This window comes from Arachis ipaensis, chromosome B10 (genome assembly GCF_059453495.1).
Source record: "Arachis ipaensis isolate K30076 ecotype BB chromosome B10, ASM5945349v1, whole genome shotgun sequence".
NCBI classification, from domain to species: Eukaryota; Viridiplantae; Streptophyta; class Magnoliopsida; order Fabales; family Fabaceae; genus Arachis; species Arachis ipaensis.
Window position 1 is genome coordinate 5,718,134 of NC_142435.1, and position 17,934 is coordinate 5,736,067.

Sequence of the window (17,934 nt, forward strand, 5' to 3'; positions counted from 1 at the left end):
TATTATTGTTGGTTTGATGTAAATCAATGATCAAACACAAACTATTATAGTAGAAATCATTTTATTCAGAATTTTTTTAGTTATTTTTTAAATTTTTATTTAAAAAATGAATTCAAATTTTTTACAATTAATTAAATAAATGAGTAAACTAACTATTTGAGTAATCTAAATTGATTTCCATCTAATTCAAAGCTTATTGTCAGTTTATCACTAATTAAATGCTAAAGTGATTGTCACTAATGTTCTTTCATAGGAAAAACAAAATGAAGTGATGTACTAATTCATCTCTAAAATAATTTGTTTTAAATCAATTTTCCTCCCCTAGTGCGTGCACCACTATCCTCATTGCTATGTGATTTTTTTGTTTACATCAGTCGATTTTTTATTACATAATTAATAGTTAATTGGTTTAGAGAAAAGCAATAAAAACAGGTTATGCAAATGCAAACAAACGCTTGCCTTGGTTGGAAACTTTCCATTTTCGGAAAACGAAACAAATTCTTGTCCTTTTTATGAAATGACTGCATTACCCCCAACTAAGGAATGAATAAACAACTCTTTTATTTCCGAAGAAAATGAGAAAGGAAAGGGTATATAGGTAACTAGAATTGTGGCGGCACATGTGTGTGAATGCTCAAGGGTCAACATATTAGTGTAGAGGCATAATGAACCGTCAAACGAACAAAGAAGCAACACGTGTTGTATGCTCACCATCCTAGTGGAAAGACCTAATGCCACTCTACACAACCTTGCATACACGTGTCACACGCAGCCACCAAAAGCTTCAATATAATCAAAATTAAATAAACGACTTACTATAAATAATAATTGTATCTTATCCTAGGTCTAAATTTGAGAACATACTAACTCTTCATTGTTAGAAACACACTTCACTTAATATGGGTAGGTCAACTGGGGCACTGTCCGTCGGCAAGGTCATCGGAGAAGTTGTCGACCCCTTCACTCCGATCGCTGAAATCACAGTGATCTACGACTCCAAACAGGTGGCTAACGGTTGTCAAATCAAACCTTCTCTAACAGCTGATAAACCCTATGTTCGAATTCTAGGTCCCTCTAATAATGCTGCCCATCTCTACACTCTGGTATATATATGCCACCATTATTTATATATTAATATTAATTCAGCAATAAATAAATAGTTCATCAAATTACATTATGTAGGAAAAATGGTAGAACTTTATTTTGAGGTTAGTTATTATTTATTTCTTATAATAATGTTGCACTGGGTGGTTTATGTTTATAATATGTTTTGGTATAGGTAATGGTGGATCCTGATGCTCCAAGTCCTAGCGAACCAACATATAGAGAGTGGCTCCACTGGTATTCAATTACACTTGGTCTGTTCTTTTATTCCAATAATTGCAGATTGGTAAAAATTATGTTAGCGAAATCTAGCTAGGGTTAAAATTTGATACACTTGATCTGTTCTCTTATTTCAATAATTGCAGATTGATAAAAATTATGTTAGCGAAATCTAGCTAAGGTTAAAATTTGATATCGTTCGCTACTATGTTATAACCATTGTTCTTTTAAGACAGTTTTGTTAGAAGTTTATAGCACCAAAGAGTTTAAAGAATGAAATAATGATAAGGTGGATCTTGTTTTGGATTATCGTTATATTAATACGAACGCCATACTTCTATTTATTAAATATTTGTATAGATCAGTAAATGTCTTGCGAAGAAAATTTCGTCCTAAACTGTTCAACATGTGATGTTAGTAGTTTGATAAACTAAAAGAGACTAAAAGAGGGAGAAAAATAAGTTATTTTCACTGTTGAAGAGAATGAAAAATTTATTTAAAAATATTTGTTGAACTATTATATTTTATATATTATGTACTTTTTATGTACTCTTGCTAAAAAAATTATAACAAATAAATCTACATCTACTAAAAATACTATGTACTCTTTATTATTACTCACAAAAAAATAATTTAGATAACATATTGCATTATAATTAAGAAATTGTAAGTATAGATATAGAGATATTGTATAAATGATGACATATAATTTACAATTCATATTGATTATGATTGAAATTGACAGGATGGTTGTGGATATCCCTAATGGTTCTGATGTCACTCAAGGTTAGTAAAAAATAAACAACCTCTTTATGATAGTTGAAAGGTGTTTGTTATGGTGTCTAAAAAGTATTGTCTAATTATTAAAATAGGTAAAATAATTAATTTTAAATTTAAAAATATAAAAGCTAAAAAATTTTAAATATTTTAAAGTTATTATAAAAAGTAATTTAGGTAAAAGTTAGACACAAAACAAAAGACACCATAAAATTAGCATAGTTGAAAACATTCTATAGTTGCATTCCTGCATGGTATTTTTATTGATTAAAATATTAAATAGATAATTTGTGTCACATAATAATAATTTAATTTTGATATATTGTAAAGTAATATATTAATAAAAATAATTATTTTTTATATTGATTAAATGATGATCATTTAAAAAACAGATATAATTACACAATTATATAAAATATTTTATATCATCAATATCAATGAATCAAAATTAAATTTCACCTAATAATGTGTGAATGTGATTAACATATATGAGTTGTTGAAATTATATTACTGTAGGGAAGGAGTTGGTGACTTACACAGGACCATGTCCACCGGTGGGAATTCACCGCTACGTGTTTGCGGCATTTAATCAAAGTAATGAAGGCCCAACAACTCAAATTGGGCCTCCAAATGGTCGGCCCAATTTCAATACTCGCCAGTTTGCTTCCCAACACTATCTTGGGCCTCCGGTTGCTGCTATATACTTCAATTCTCAGAAGGAACCTAAGACTAGGAAACGTCAATGAAATTCAAACTTTGTCATTTTCTGTGGCTGAGGCTTGTACCATTTGCCTCCTAATGTGTCTGTGTGTTGTGCTTGGACCTTGGTTTGTGTTTCTACTTTCTTCGATGGTTTTGTATGGTTTTGTTACATATGTTCTCAATGCTGCTGTCCTTTTAGCTAGGATTCTTAATGTTTGATCTCCAAAGTTTGATTAATTAATTGTATGCAAAAGTGTGACACTAAAATTACTGGGATAAACGCTTGTTAAGTTAAATATATTTGTAAAATTGTATAAATTGAATCCTCAACTACCGTGTTAAATCAATGATTGTTGTGCGGATTACATTTTTAAATGATGTTTTAACGATGAGGGTGTAAACCGAACAAATAATGAGAGGTTCATAGACATTGGTGTGGTTGAATTTTATGCATGTAAACGTGACACGTTACCTGAAGTAGCAACACATATGTTGCTATCATTGGAGAACAGCATGCGAGCAAACCAGCAACTAAAGATGATGATGAGACCAAGTCTTATTATTTGTGTATTGTGGACCAAGAAATTCGTAAACATAAGATGAACTTAATTATTAAGATTTAAAGCTATAAACTTAAAACTTGCATAGTTGTATCTACTTGTATGCTTCTAAAAGTGCAGTTTGGTCGATATTCTTTACATTGAAAATCGTAGTAAATATAATTTCTAAATTATAATTCAATTATTTTCTAGCACCAAATAATTCAATTATTTTCTAGTAATCTCTGTATTTAGCCAGATTCAAGTGGATTTAATTTGGTATAATCTTAATTGTTTAATTTTATAGTACTGTATTATGAGTTATAACCATAAATTAGATTTAGTCTCACTTTCTAATAAATCAAAACACAACAAATATATCTCCCTATTTTTTTTCAGAAAAATACTCCAAATAAATCACAGCAGTATCAATCATCACTATGATGATATATTACAAGGGAAATGCTAGTTGTACAATATTAATCAGCATTTAATCAGATTTAAATAATATTTAATTATTTTTTTAGTGTAACATATTTCTATTTTATAGATACATATCTATAATTAGATTTTAATTTAAATTTAAATTTTAAGACCCACCCATTTTATTGGTGGTTACTATGACTTTGCTTTACTTTCGTAACTTCACGTAACAGATACAGTTTTTTAAATTCCTTATTCTACGGGAAATTCACACGCATTAGTGAATCCCAAACTAAAAAGGAAGTTACCAGCTGAATTCTCCATCTCATTTTTATTGGTGAAGACTATCACCACCTTCCAGCTGAAGCACTCTCTCATTTTGCATTGGTGAAAAGTATCATTATTTTTCATACATGTGTTTATGTAATTTGTTAAGAAATATCATGTTCAATATTTTTAATTATATTTTAATTTAAACATAAAACACTGCTGATTTAATTGAAACAAGGTTGATCTTATTTAATTTTATTAATAAAGTTGTTGCAAATAAAGTACTTTCTACGTAAGTAATTTGAACAAAGAAGCAAAAAAAAATCTGGAGTTTAAGAGAGAAGATGTAGTTGATATGGTCATAAAAATTCTGTTGTTATTTATCAATTATAACACATATGATAGTATGATATTTTATTCAAAATATTTTTAAAACACATCCAAAATCAGGCTAACTTTAAATATTTAAATTTAAACGTTAATAATACAATTAATCTTTTGATTTTTTATTCGATCAAATGAATATAATATTTATTATTTAAATTATTAGTTGAATTTTTTTCGATACTTATTAGTTTTCAAAATTATTATAATCAACAATTAATTTAAAATTGTGTTGTTATTTTTCGATTATAACACATTTGATAGATTTTTACGATTTTAGATGTGTTTTAAAATATTTTATATATAATATCATACTATTAGATGTGTTATCATTGGAAAGTAACGAACAAATCCAACCAATAATTTAAATAATAAATATTAGATGCATTTTATCGAATCAAAAATCAAAAGATTTAATTGTATTATGTACGTTTTTATTTAAAAACTATAATTTAACGATTTTGAAAACGTTTATATCTAAAAACTAGATTTTTATCATTTTAGATGTGTTATAATTGAAAAATAAAAACACAATTTTGTATGACTATATCAGCCAATTACTTGTACAAGTTCTTATTTTTATTCTCATCCCAACAAATAGATGTATTTCTTTTAATTTCAGTGTAACAAGCCCATACAACCAACCCAGCAAGCTAATTAACTATGAAAGCTATGCAACAAAAATAACATCTTTCTTAATCCATTCTAAAAAGTAAAAAACATTTAAAATTTTAAAAGTTAAAATTTAAATTTTGAGTAATTTGAATTTTAAATATGTATTTAAATTATAAAATATTATTATATTAAATATTTTAAATTTAAAACAGAAATTTAAGATTTAAATTTTAAATGTTAGTTTGATTTAATTTGAATTTTAAATATGAATTTAATTCTTAAAGATACTAAATCTATTTATAATTTTTAGATGTGTTAGTTTTGTTTTTTTTTTTGAATTATTATAAAAAAAGACTGAAAATTGTAACATATTTAAAAGATACCTAGTTGAACCGATATTACAAAACTCATCTCGGTTTTATCTTATTTCTTCTATTGCAATAGTTTAATTCCAATTTCCAAGTCAAAGCAAACCAGCTTCAGACGACCGGCCGCTTTATATAGATCATTAATTTTTCTTTTATTTCACAAAACTTGTTTGTGTTTTTTTTTTTTTTTTGTATAATTGATTTTTATCTAATTGAAAAATTATAACGATGTCTTGTAAACAGAACTACTTTTCTAGAATTTAAATTGGTAATTTTCATTAGGATTTTACCAGTTACTCAATTTAATTACAATTAGTTATTGAAAGTATATTTCATATATTATTATTAGTATTATTCAATAAAAAAATATTACATAATAAGAAGACATAATTAATTTTCATTCTACCATTTGAAAAGTATTACAAATAAATAACAATTTCTTATTTGAAAATAGAATTTAATTTTGATTTTACTTATAATAAACTTGTAAAAATAATTAATTTTTAAAATTATTATGTAAATAATCTTTTAAAAAATTGTATGAAAATATGAAATAATTTACGTACATTAAAATTAATCTATTAAAAGTATTGAATTTAAACTTTTATCAGTGATGTTAGCACCCTAAAAATAATACTAAAGTATAAATAGTTTCTTGTTTGATTATTTAAATATGGAAAATATAGTGATTTTTTTCTTTTCCATTTTGGTAGGGATTGGAGTGCTCTAGGGTTTCCTGTATTAGTGATGGGCGCCAATCGTTGAACGTCGCCAACATCACATTCACATATTCATTCACGTCAAAAGTTTGTTCCTTTTTTGGTTTTCTTCTCTAATTACTATAATCATAATCACTGTTCGTCAACGACATCCTCCAAAGGATTATACCCATAGCATGTTCTCTTCTTTCCCAGGTTCTCTCCCTCTTTTAATTTCTAATATATTTTTTTAAGTTTATTTATTTATTTATTTATTTATTTGGATTTCGTTTTCGCGGTAGATGTTTGATTTGGCTGATTAGTGAGGAAACTTGTGTTTATTTGATTAGCGGAATGATTTTGATTGTGTTCCTTTCTCCCTATGAATGAATCTTTGATTGGTCAGATCAGAATGCACCTGATCTGATTCTTAGTGCCAATCCTTCAATTTCCCAAAAGCTATTCAATTTTCAAACGCTGCCATTCTTAGATAGCAACCACGTGGTGGAAATTGCTGGAACCTCCAAAGAAATTGGAACAAATAATTGGGCCCTCTTCTATTCTCTGTTAACACATTTCTTAGCTTCTGTATGCGCTTTTTTAGGAATTAGAATTTAGAAGTACACATTCATTTGGTGTATTCATCCAAAGTTTAATGCTATTGCTCACTATACCTTCTGTGGTTGAACAAGTGCAAGAGCAGTAGCTAATATTACCGAAGTAAAGGTTTTGTTTTTATGTAGAGATAGATGGAAAATGAAAATATTAATGAATTATGTGATTAAATCCTTGTTGTGGTTGACTTAGCTATTGATTTGCAGATATCAGATGCATAAATATATAAGGAAAGCTGCTCGATTGGTTCTTCGAGATCACAAAAGTGGACACCTGGAAGTGGGTAGAAATGGGGTGATTGTCACAGCTGGACACAACATCCACCAATACAGGTCCTACATGCAATATAAGTTTCCTGGTGAAGCACGTCGTTCATTGTTGTGGTATGGGACATATGGGAGTTTTCGTAAATGTTATTCTCTTAGGAATACTTCAGTAATCTCAGCAAGAAATGCGACGACACTTTATAATGCTCAAATTGCCTGGAAATCACTGTACAGAAAGTATTGTTCCAGTCGTGGCACACTTCCCACCATAAATACGATTGCTCAGGCTGTGAGCCTTGCCTTTTCTCATTATTATTTTCTTGTCCCTGGCATTTTTGCGCTTACATGTGGAGAGCTTGCATTGGCTCGGGGAAATTGGGTAGATGCAGATCGCTACCAATCACAGAATGCTCTGTATGTTCGTGCACAAGATGGGTACAATTACATGTTTGCTTTTACATACCTTGTAGTTGAAGGAATTGTCCTATTACTTAGAGCTCTATATCTAGCCATATTATTCTCTCCAAGTATCGTGATGGCACCATTTGCAGACTATCTTGGACCAAAATACAGGGAATTGTGGCTCCAGGTCGTTCATCGTACGCTAGAAAAGTCAGGTCCAGCATTCATAAAATGGGGTCAGTGGGCAGCTACACGGCCTGATCTGTTTCCACGAGATCTATGCTCTAAGCTTTCAGAACTTCATTCCAAAGCTCCTGAGCATAGCTTTAACTACACAAAGAAAACTATAGAAAAAGCATTTGGCCGAAAAATTTCTGAGATTTTTGAAAACTTTGAAGAATTGCCTGTTGCATCTGGAAGCATTGCCCAAGTGCATCGTGCTAAATTAAAATATCGTTATCCTGGTCAACAAGGAAACCTCATGGATGTAGCTGTAAAGGTTAGACATCCTGGTGTGGGAGAATCAATCAGAAGAGATTTTGCTATCATAAATTTGGCGGCAAAACTTTCAAACTTCATCCCTGCCCTAAATTGGCTAAGGTTAGATGAGAGTGTGCAACAGTTTGCAGTTTACATGATGTCTCAAGTTGACCTTGCAAGGGAAGCTGCCCATTTGAGCCGTTTTATATACAATTTCCGTCGCTGGAGGGATGTTTCTTTCCCTAAGCCTGTCTATCCGCTGGTGCATCCTGCTGTATTGGTAGAAACGTATGAGAAGGGGGAAAGTGTATCGCATTATGTTGATGATCTTCCAGGACATGAAAGGATTAAGTCTGCTCTTGCTCACATTGGGACTCATGCACTCTTGAAGATGCTTCTGGTAAAAAATATCTCTTTTTATTTGGAAACTTTTGTCCTGTTGCATTGTGTTGATTGGTGATAGCATCAGAATCAATGCTTTTATTTTGAGCCTTCTTGATATATATATTTTTCATCATAAAAGGGAAAATCATTATTACTCATGGATCATGACTTGAAATAACATAACTAGGGAACAAGAATATTAAGTTATTGGCTCATGTTTAAAAATATCTAGCTTAATGCTAGATATTTCGACATGTATGGAGCACAGGAGCAATTGTTAGGAAATTAAGATGCTAATGTATACATTCAAGTTAGGTCTGGGTTTGATTTGTCCGATTTAATTGGTTAAGCAACTATAAACCTGGTGAAATAAATTGTTATTTCTCTGTTTTTTCTTTTTGGTTCATGAAGGTGTATGATAAATCGTAATCTTGGAAATTGTGGCCATTTGGATAGGTTTCTTTGTTAGATGTGGGGTGTGCAGTGATATGAGGAGCTTTTCTTACATAATTAGTCAGTGTTGGTTGTTTAAATTATTTATTTATTTTCCTTTTAGGAGAGCATCCTGATGGTTGTGCTCAACTGTCTCATCTCATCTTTCTATAATCATTTTCCTTGTTCAAATTAGTAGTCTGTTGACTTCTGTCAGTAATCATTTTATGGTCCAATTTTAATGTGAACTTGAAGCATGGGTCCTACAATAGTTTTAGCATCGAACATCCTTAAGTTTTAGCTTCCAAGACATTGGGATGTCTCCTTTCAGGTGGACAACTTCATTCATGCAGACATGCATCCTGGAAATATCCTTGTCCGAGTGTCTCAGAGCAATTCTCGGAAACGGCTCTTCAAATCAAAGCCTCATGTAATTTTCCTTGATGTAGGCATGACTGCTGAATTGTCTGGCAGTGATCGGGTTAATTTAGTGGAATTTTTCAAAGCTGTTGCGCTCCGAGATGGCCGAACTGCTGCACTATGTGCACTCAGTTTATCAAAACAACAGAACTGCCCAAATCCAAATGCTTTTATTGAGGTATTTTCGTTTTCAAAATAATATTTTTTTCCCACTTGCATTAGTTATTGAATCAACCATATGCTAGTTAGACATCAAGTATAAATTTGATATCTAGTGTTAAAATCTATATGCACTACAATATGTTATATAGGGACAAATATCCAGGCTTTCTGGTTGATTGAACCCAAATCATCAAATATGGAACAATATTCCATTTTGGCCATTTTTGCAGTTACCCATAGACACTGGTTTTTATTTTAGCGGCTTATACACATTTCGTTTTAATGTAATTTTGAACCTTCTTATTCATTGTCTGCTCGTGAACAGGAAGTAGAAGAGGCATTTACATTTTGGGGCACTCCAGAAGGTGATCTGGTTCATCCTGCCGAGTGCATGGAGCAATTACTTGAGAAAGTTCGGCGACATAGAGTTAATATTGATGGCAATGTATGTACGGTCATGGTGACGACTTTGGTTCTTGAGGTAACTACTTTTCTTCTTTTTACCCAATTGACATTTATGGAAATGCTTCAGCTTGAAGATGCATTTAGATTTTGAGCATTTCTCTACCCCATACTGTGAAGGATAAGCCTTCCTATTCCCTTGTCCATTGCCACATTTCTATTTGCCAATGTGATTCACCTGAAATTAGTAACATTGAATTTGCAGGGTTGGCAGCGAAAGCTTGATCCTGGATACAACGTGATGCAGACGCTGCAGACGTTGCTACTTAGAGCTGATTGGGCAAAGTCTCTTTCTTACACAATTGACGGACTCATGGCTCCTTGAATAGGTTGTGTTTGTTGAGGTTCATTTCTTAGGAAACAATTTTGACAAAGATAAAAACATCACCTGTCCTAGGGTGGTGTCTTACTCGCATCTGCCCAATTTTTTTGTTCTTTCTTTTTCTTGTTACCTTGTAGGGGGGAACAAGATTATCCCCTGTATTCATCTTTTGTTAATTTCCCATAGTTTTACTGTGAGGATCACAGCTTGTAAGAAAGTGAGAAAGTGAAAGTAAACAGATAATAAAACGGTGAAATATTCATCTCTCCTCCGTTACACTTTGTTGCACGGTTGCACCATGGCAAGATGCAGGAACGTGCTTGGGATCGTATAGTTTACTAACCGAATTTAATGAAATTTAACGTTGTATTTTGAACCATTCTGTTCTTGTTACCTTTTCTAACATTGTCTCCTTCCTTATCGTTTATATTGAATTTTTTAACCAAATTAAACATCAATATAACAAAAGAAATTAATCATTTAATCTTTCTATATACTAAGTAAATTAATTCTTTCAGTAAATAAACTAAATATATATTAATCGTTTTGTAAACAAATTACACATAAATACAATAAAGTAGATTAAGTACATAACTCGCGTAGTGCACAGGACATATATTAGGGGTCTAATAATATAACTAGAAGTCATTTAGTTAGTATTCGTTGTTTGTGTGATTAAATAAAGTTTTAAATTTTTGGGGTTGTATAACATTAACAAAATGTAACAATATTTATTTAAATACACAAATATAATAACTTTCACATTTAAGTGATGGATTTTTTTACGAAGAACTTTTTCAAGTTAAAAATAACAACGATTAGTAATAATACAAAAATACCAACAAATTTTATAATGAATCAACATTTGGTCTGCGCGTAGCGCAGGTTTTACACTAGTGTACTGTAAAACTGCAGTATCTCAGTTATATAATACATTCAGTTCGAAGCCAAGAGGATTAATATTCGGTATTAACTTTTTAAAAACTCTAGATAAGCATTAATTTTCCTCCGAAATGGACTAATTAAAGTCATTTCCTTTCTGTTACTACAAGACTGGGGAATTTTGATAAAAGTAAAACAACCAATTCCATTTCAGTGCATCTACATAGTTGTCACCAACAGCTAGAACTTGAGATTGAGATGCAAAAACTGCTGCCATGATTATTACCACCTGGCAACAAAAAACAAATCTAAACAGCAATAAGCATAATTTTATTCCGTGCATCGTTTAAGATAAGCCCTGCTATTGCATGGGTAAGAAATATAAGCAGCCCTTGAATTCTTTTAATTTTATTTCAGATTCATGAGAAGCATGAATGTCAGAAAATAAGCCGAAAGTAATGAATTAAACTCCTAACTAGATCTACACAAGATGACAATTAATCTGTACAAGATGTTGTTGAACTGGTGATTGAGAAGGGAGTGATCAAGCTTTGCTTGTAAAGTCACGTATTTCTTTAATTGCTGTATTCATGCTATAGAGAGCCATCTTCTTCACCTATATGATGAAGACAAAGCAGAAACAAAAGCTAGGTCAATTTGGTGCATACATCTAACAGAAGAAAGCAGTTAATGGTAAATAATGATATCATGATGAAATGTACCTCAAGTTTGTCTACTTTTGCTATATGGTCTTTTGGAAGCAGACGAACCTCATCGATCAATTGGATGCTTTCAGAAACATTCTCAGGGGAAACAAACTCCAATACCACATGAACAGAACACTGCAAGAATCATATAATGTTGTCATACATTCATACTCTTTAATTAGCTAGAGGATAAGAAAATGTTGTATTCAAATGCAAAAAATACCTTGGGATTCCGAATTTGGTATGGACATCCAGTAGGAATGATAACAGCTTCTCCAACATGTTGCTCAAATGTCCATGGTTCAATTTCTTGAAAATAGTCACAGGTGAGTCCATTTAGTAATCTAGGATTGCAATCTAAAGATGAAACAGACAAAGCTATACTTACCAAATTCCTCCTTAAGTCTCATTTTGTGAAAATTGTTGAGATAGAAGCTCTGATCAAGAATTGGATGAACCATCTGCATAAGAGAGACCAAACAAATCATCACCAACTGAAACAAGATCATGATTAGAAGGGGATGGTCTTCTTAGGAACTTACCTCCTCTTGGTATTCATGGCTATAAGAAAATTCATCATGATGCCTTTTGAGGTATTCCAAGAGCTTTGGTACATCTTCTCTCCGAAAGACATCCCACTGAGCACCCGAATCCTCAGTAAACTTGCTTTTATCACCGTTCGGATTTTCAAAGGTTCTTCTAGTATTATCATGGTCTGGAGACATTTCAGTGCTTTTAACTGTCTTGTGGATAGGTGAAGAACTTTCCGCTTTTCCAGCATCAGAAACTAAATCACATTCTCCACTCCCAGAGATATCGGTGTCTAAACTGTGGTTAGTTTTCGTTCTGGCTTCAGTGGGGATAGAAGATATTCTATTGACTCTCCTGAAAAAGTCCATCCCTTCTCTTACCACACCTTGATGTCCATTTTGTTCTGTGTCTTCAGCATGCTCAGCAGTAATTTTGGAAGACTCCCTTCGACATAGAGCTTTGTGCTTTTTCAATAATCTGCGTATTTTAGTAAGGTGTTCTGCAGACAGAGGGACATCTGTGGTATGTGCCATAATGTTAACCTGTGAAAATTTATATATCAGACAACAGGTGAATGGAATTGATAAATATTATCTGCAGGAAATTCTTTTACTGAGAACCATCAAGCAAAGCTATTTGACATAATGCATTTGCACGTGAGTTCAAAAGTTCGAGAGAGAACATATCAATTGTATTTCAAGGTGTGGGCGACGGACATACATCCATACAAATAATTTTCACTCCGGCCAAAAATAAAAAAAATAAAAATTTTACTTCTTCTCCCTTGTGCAAACATTCATGTCATACCATATGTTATGTTGGAGACAACACCTACTGTATGCATGGTGCATTGAGTTGGAAAACAAGCTTGTTTGTATTAGATTTGAGCAATTGATGAAAACAAATACAAATTTCTCAAGGATTTAAAGTATGTACTTCAATTTCACAGAACAATGCATATTTGTTAACCAATTCCTAATAAACAGAACATCTGTTAACTAAGGGTTTGGCCATATTTTGGTCACAGCATCTCCATGCAACAATTTAGTGGAGTATTCAGTTGACTTCAATGAAGAGCTCCAAGGCTATTAAACTCCACAAAACTTTTGTGAAAAACTTTGAGCAACAATATAGAAAGTAGCATGATTTGTATTTCGAATGTTCAATATTTTTCACACACAGATCTGCAAGAGACATACATGCAAGGAGCAAAAGAACACACTGTTTCACCAAGTAGGAAGCATTCCAGGAGGATGCTTATTACTCCAGAGGAAGGAATACCCTCGGAGTTAACAGAACATGAGATGTGCATAAAAGATGAACATCACAATTTGGTAAAAAAAAAAAAAGAAGTATATTTTGAAATATATTAACATTAGCAATCACTTTTCCATGCTAGAATAGAGATTCAATAAACAAAAATGCTTACAAATGTATTACTATTGAGAAATCAAATTCAAAGTAACAAGGGAACAAACCAAATCATATGAGTCGTAACATAGTTTGGTCACAGAATCAGTTTCTTCATCAGCGCAGCCGTATGAGATATAGATATATGGTCCCATGTCATGTTTTGTAGTCCCCTGTGGCAAATTTACAGCCATGTTGAGGAAACCAGACATGGGATTCATGTATTCTTGAATTGGTATGGCATCAATTATTGCAGCAAAATGAGCTGGAAACTCTTCTTTGAATAGCTGGGAAGACAACCAGCCTTTTATTTTCAACATCTCATGCCAAGCATTCCTCTGGGGCTGACTTTTGAGGGACCCAGTAAAATACTGCCTAATGTTGATTTCCACCTGCCCAGAGTAAGGACTGAAATTAATATATTTTTTGGTGAGATAAAATAGAATATTACACTTTTAACAATGGTCTTCTGGCTCAAGAGAGCTTCATCACTACGAAGAATATGGATCGTGGATTTAAACATACAATGGGCATATGCACTAAGCATTCTTTAGCCTACGGCTTTTTTTGTTTCTGCAACAAACAGTGATAGTATCAAGTTGAAGAAACCGTAAGATACACAATTAATTTATACTGACCTCACACCAATCCAAACAAGCTTCAAGTAAGTCCTTATTATTCTCATATCTTGTAATGCTCCTGTCAAGATAAGCACAGAACAAGACGAGTGGATCCCAACTGAGGTTTGAAGTACTCTTGAGTGCATCTTGCACTATTACAGGATGGCCCTTCCCCCAGTGTTTCTGAAAGTGTTCAAAATGATCACTAGTAATGTCCAAAATCGTAGGATAAAACAAACAATTATCATTAGAATCTTCTCTTTGAGCTGCCTTTTGCAGCTGCTGATCTCTGTCAATACACAGTAAGCAGGATGAACTTTTATCCAAAATTTCTGGAAATTCATAGCTACAAACTATTTCATCTGCCATTACTTCCATTTCTTTAATCCAGCTTAAGGGAAAAAGACATCTCAAATCAAGATGGCTATCGCCACAACCACCTAACTCTGTAGATGGACATGACACGCCACAGGTACCATCAAACCCCGACGATTCAGGCAACGTTGAAGAGCCAGTTGAGTTTTCGTGTAAAATGGCCTCATCATCCAAAAGTTGGTTTTCACCAGCAGTACAACTGTGTATTTCGTCAGCTAGCTTGGACAAATGAGAGCCAACTTCTTCAGAGATTCTTCCTTGTCTTAATTCCTGACAACAACTTAAGCAAAGGCTATAGGAACAACTAAGGCAGCTTCTATGAAGATCCAGGATGGGTGTTTTGCAGTGATTGCTGAGACAAGTATTGCATACATATTTTCATTCATCAGCAAGTAATATTAGAAAATCATTTAAATTTTCTCAATAGCATAAGCAGAGACGAGCTTACCAGTAATTCTTCTCATTGCGGCCGAATTCAACCTGCTTGACGAGAATATCAGTGATTGTTTTCCCTGCAACACAAAAGCATGTGCTGTAATGCAAAAAATTCAATCCAGAAATTATTAATTTCAGAATAATAACAGTTACTACCTTTCATTTTCGCTTCTGTTTCCAGCTCAATATGCTGATCTTCACTTATTTGTTTCAGTACAGGAAGCAGCATACAGATTGAATAATGAAAATGCAATATTCTATCAACTCTGCTTCTACCAGCTAAATATTCCTGACAAATGGCAAAATAGGGAAAATTGAAGTGTTGGGATGTGCTACTACATAAAAACTGTTCAAACAGAAGAGAGCATCACTATTTGATATCAGACCTTACTTTCTCTGTCTTTACGTTGAATAGCCAAGCAATCTTTACAAGTGCAAGTTCCTCTACACACTGGACAAGCCATCTTAACTTCATTTTGGGTGTCAAAATACCTGAAGTTATTTCAACAAATAAAATGTCTCACATTTTGATGATCATTACAAAAGGAGCAAGTAGCAGAGGTCATATTGGCAAATATCTTCGTACAAATCATTACTGATCATCTTTTCATCTAAGAGTTGGAGAATTGCATTTTAAATAATCTCAATTATGCATTTAGCTGATCAAACAATGTTTCCTAAAATTTAAAGTTTCAGCATTGTCCAAATTATACTACAGCCTACAGTATAGATACTGAAGGTTTCCCTGTGCACATCAGCACAACAACAAAGCAAAAAATTCAACATGAAGTGAAGTTTTCATAAACAAGTATATCCATAGAACATAATGACCAAAGTTTGAGTAAATAAAATTGAATCATGTCCCAACCTTTCTTTAATGCAATTCATGCAGAAAAACTCTTTCTGGCAGCGAGAACACTTTATCAGATTCCAGGAATCACTTCTCTGGCACCAATGGCACTTCTTCCTCTTACCCTTCTTCAAGTTCACTCCATAAGGCACAACCTTGAAAAACAAAAACAGAAAACATCAGAAACATCAACATCACAAAAAACAAAAACAAAAAAGAGCCCTTCAAAAAACAGACCTGCAACTTGCCAACAGGGTCTCTCTCAACATTCTTGGACCTGAAGTAACGGGGTGTAAGAGCTCTGCCATGATCAAAGATTCCAACTTTGACATCAAAATGGGAACCCACATTGGTGTAATCATGTGGGGTTGAAGCAGCAGGAGCAATCTCCATAACACCATTGGGCAATTCCCTCCTGAGCTCACCCTCATCATAGTAATGGTGCAGCTCCAAATCCTCCTCCACATTCCCATTCTCACTCTGATCCTTCTTCTTCCCTTTGCTCTTCTCAACCTCTCTCTGCAGAACCATCCTTAGCAGTTCCAAATGCGCATCACGCTTCTCCTTCTTCTTCTTCTTCTTACTCTTCTTCTTAATCGGACCACCCTCTGAACCCCCGGATAATTTCCTCTTCTTCCTCCTGAGCATCATCAACTTTGAAATCCTCGCGCTAATTTCGGTGCTCTTCAAAACGGGGTCGTTTTGGGAAGTGGTGCTGTTTTGCCCCTCCGTCTTGGTGCTCGTTGTTCTCTGAAGCTTCAGTGACTCCGGAACCTTCTGCTTGTACTGGCGGTGGCGCCCTTGAAGGTAGTGGAGCTCGCAGAGTTTGAGGTTGTCCATCACGCGCCGCCGGCACCGCCATTGCCGACCGTCGGTGCGGCTGCACCGCAGGTTGTCTGGCAGAGCTTCTTCCACCTTATTCCGTTTTTTTCCCATGAAAAAAAAAACGATTTTTCTTCCTGGGAAAATTGGGGTTTTTCTCGGGAAAGTTTTGCAGAGAGCGCGGAGAACAGGGGAATTTTTTTCTTTTTTTTTTTAGATTTTTCTTTGGGGGTTTCAGTTGAGACCGAAGGAGAGTTTTATTTATTGGGGACAGAAAGAAAGAAAAAACAGTGAGAGATTTATTGAAGGAGTGGCATATTCCCGTAATTAATGAGGAATAGGGAGTCCTGTTTAGTCTCATAATCTTCAACACAGGAACGGTTGTGATCATTGATTTCATCAAAGCTTTCCAAAATCATTGATGTCTTTTTTGTTTTGGTCATTCTTCTTATTCAGTTCACGCAATTCTGTGAAAAACTGCATGCTTTGGATTTTAGAGACTTTTTTTTTTCTTCAATCGATTTATATTTCTTTCCTTTACTGATTCTTTTTGTTTCTGAATTGGAATGAGGAGTTATGTAACAGAAAAATAATCTAAGGTGGTTGTTGATGATGTTGAAATTTAGTAGTTCTATATATATTTTTCAGCTTTTGATTTTTGTAATTTGCAATGCAGGGGACCAATGTGGTTCTGATTTGATGTAAATGTGAGTCTATGTTTTTGTTCTTTTATTTCTCAAATCACAGTCAATGATTTTGATAAACTAATTCTGTGCAATCTCTGGTATGTAAGTAGGAAACTGATGCATTAATACCTAAATATACTTTTCATTTTTCATTCTTCATTAATACAAGTTTAAATTATATATAGCATTATATAGTTTGTGAAAATATACTTGTTCAAAATAGAAAAACTCAAGTTTTCTAGAGATAAATTGGTCAGTTGTGTTTGATTTTCCTAATATTTTTTTCAGTTTTTGATTTTGATGACAGGAAAAATATTTCCCTGCTTATTTTTCGGTGTTCAGTTGTGTAATTAGAGCACTAAATGTGCTTGTTTATTATAGGCCAAAAGAATACTAAGTAATTAAGTGGAATATTTGATGAAACCCATATTGTCGTGTCTATAATTAAATGCTGAAGAGCACTGTGACCATGCATTTGATTCTATGAGAAGGGAATCTGTCATCATGACACAGTGAGTTTGTCTTTATTTTGTTCATGACTATTTTTTATAAGATCCAAATTCTATAGTGTT

At 33.1% G+C, this 17,934-nt stretch overlaps 3 protein-coding genes across 3 annotated transcripts; 2 read left to right on the forward strand and 1 right to left on the reverse strand.

Annotated features, from left to right (window-relative positions):
- Positions 1–854: 854 nt before the first annotated feature.
- On the forward strand, positions 855–3,065 carry LOC107621829 (protein MOTHER of FT and TFL1 homolog 2). The gene is made up of 4 exons (XM_016323818.3): positions 855–1,103; positions 1,280–1,341; positions 2,069–2,109; positions 2,617–3,065. The coding sequence occupies exons 1-4, from the start codon at positions 900–902 to the stop codon at positions 2,844–2,846; spliced, it is 537 nt and encodes a 178-aa protein (XP_016179304.1). The 5' UTR covers positions 855–899; the 3' UTR covers positions 2,847–3,065.
- Positions 3,066–6,074: 3,009 nt separating this feature from the next.
- Positions 6,075–10,423, forward strand: LOC107623264 (uncharacterized). Its single transcript, XM_016325458.3, has 5 exons — positions 6,075–6,315; positions 6,921–8,262; positions 9,010–9,276; positions 9,586–9,741; positions 9,928–10,423. The coding sequence occupies exons 2-5, from the start codon at positions 6,928–6,930 to the stop codon at positions 10,045–10,047; spliced, it is 1,878 nt and encodes a 625-aa protein (XP_016180944.1). The 5' UTR covers positions 6,075–6,315; positions 6,921–6,927; the 3' UTR covers positions 10,048–10,423.
- Positions 10,424–11,235: 812 nt separating this feature from the next.
- On the reverse strand, positions 11,236–17,078 carry B160 (protein). The gene is made up of 12 exons (XM_016325431.3): positions 16,092–17,078; positions 15,873–16,009; positions 15,391–15,496; positions 15,161–15,293; positions 15,018–15,081; positions 14,213–14,921; positions 13,643–13,966; positions 12,176–12,706; positions 12,022–12,094; positions 11,857–11,942; positions 11,649–11,768; positions 11,236–11,542 (listed from the first exon to the last, which is right to left on the reverse strand). The coding sequence occupies exons 1-12, from the start codon at positions 16,788–16,790 to the stop codon at positions 11,471–11,473; spliced, it is 3,054 nt and encodes a 1,017-aa protein (XP_016180917.1). The 5' UTR covers positions 16,791–17,078; the 3' UTR covers positions 11,236–11,470.
- Between the last annotated feature and the right edge of the window lie 856 nt (positions 17,079–17,934).

Excerpts from the sequence above, each read along its gene's own strand:
- B160 (XM_016325431.3), bottom strand. The coding sequence starts at position 16,790 with ATGGGAAAAAAACGGAATAAGGTGGAAGAAGCTCTGCCAGACAACCTG. Across the intron at positions 16,010-16,091 it reads ACCCTGTTGGCAAGTTGCAG|GTTGTGCCTTATGGAGTGAA; the intron begins GTCTGTTTTTTG and ends TTGTTTTTCAAG. Across the intron at positions 11,543-11,648 it reads CAAAAGTAGACAAACTTGAG|GTGAAGAAGATGGCTCTCTA; the intron begins GTACATTTCATC and ends TTCATCATATAG.
- LOC107623264 (XM_016325458.3), top strand. The coding sequence starts at position 6,928 with ATGCATAAATATATAAGGAAAGCTGCTCGATTGGTTCTTCGAGATCAC. Across the intron at positions 8,263-9,009 it reads CACTCTTGAAGATGCTTCTG|GTGGACAACTTCATTCATGC; the intron begins GTAAAAAATATC and ends GTCTCCTTTCAG. Across the intron at positions 9,742-9,927 it reads TGACGACTTTGGTTCTTGAG|GGTTGGCAGCGAAAGCTTGA; the intron begins GTAACTACTTTT and ends TTGAATTTGCAG.
- LOC107621829 (XM_016323818.3), top strand. The coding sequence starts at position 900 with ATGGGTAGGTCAACTGGGGCACTGTCCGTCGGCAAGGTCATCGGAGAA. Across the intron at positions 1,104-1,279 it reads CTGCCCATCTCTACACTCTG|GTAATGGTGGATCCTGATGC; the intron begins GTATATATATGC and ends GTTTTGGTATAG. Across the intron at positions 1,342-2,068 it reads TATAGAGAGTGGCTCCACTG|GATGGTTGTGGATATCCCTA; the intron begins GTATTCAATTAC and ends TGAAATTGACAG.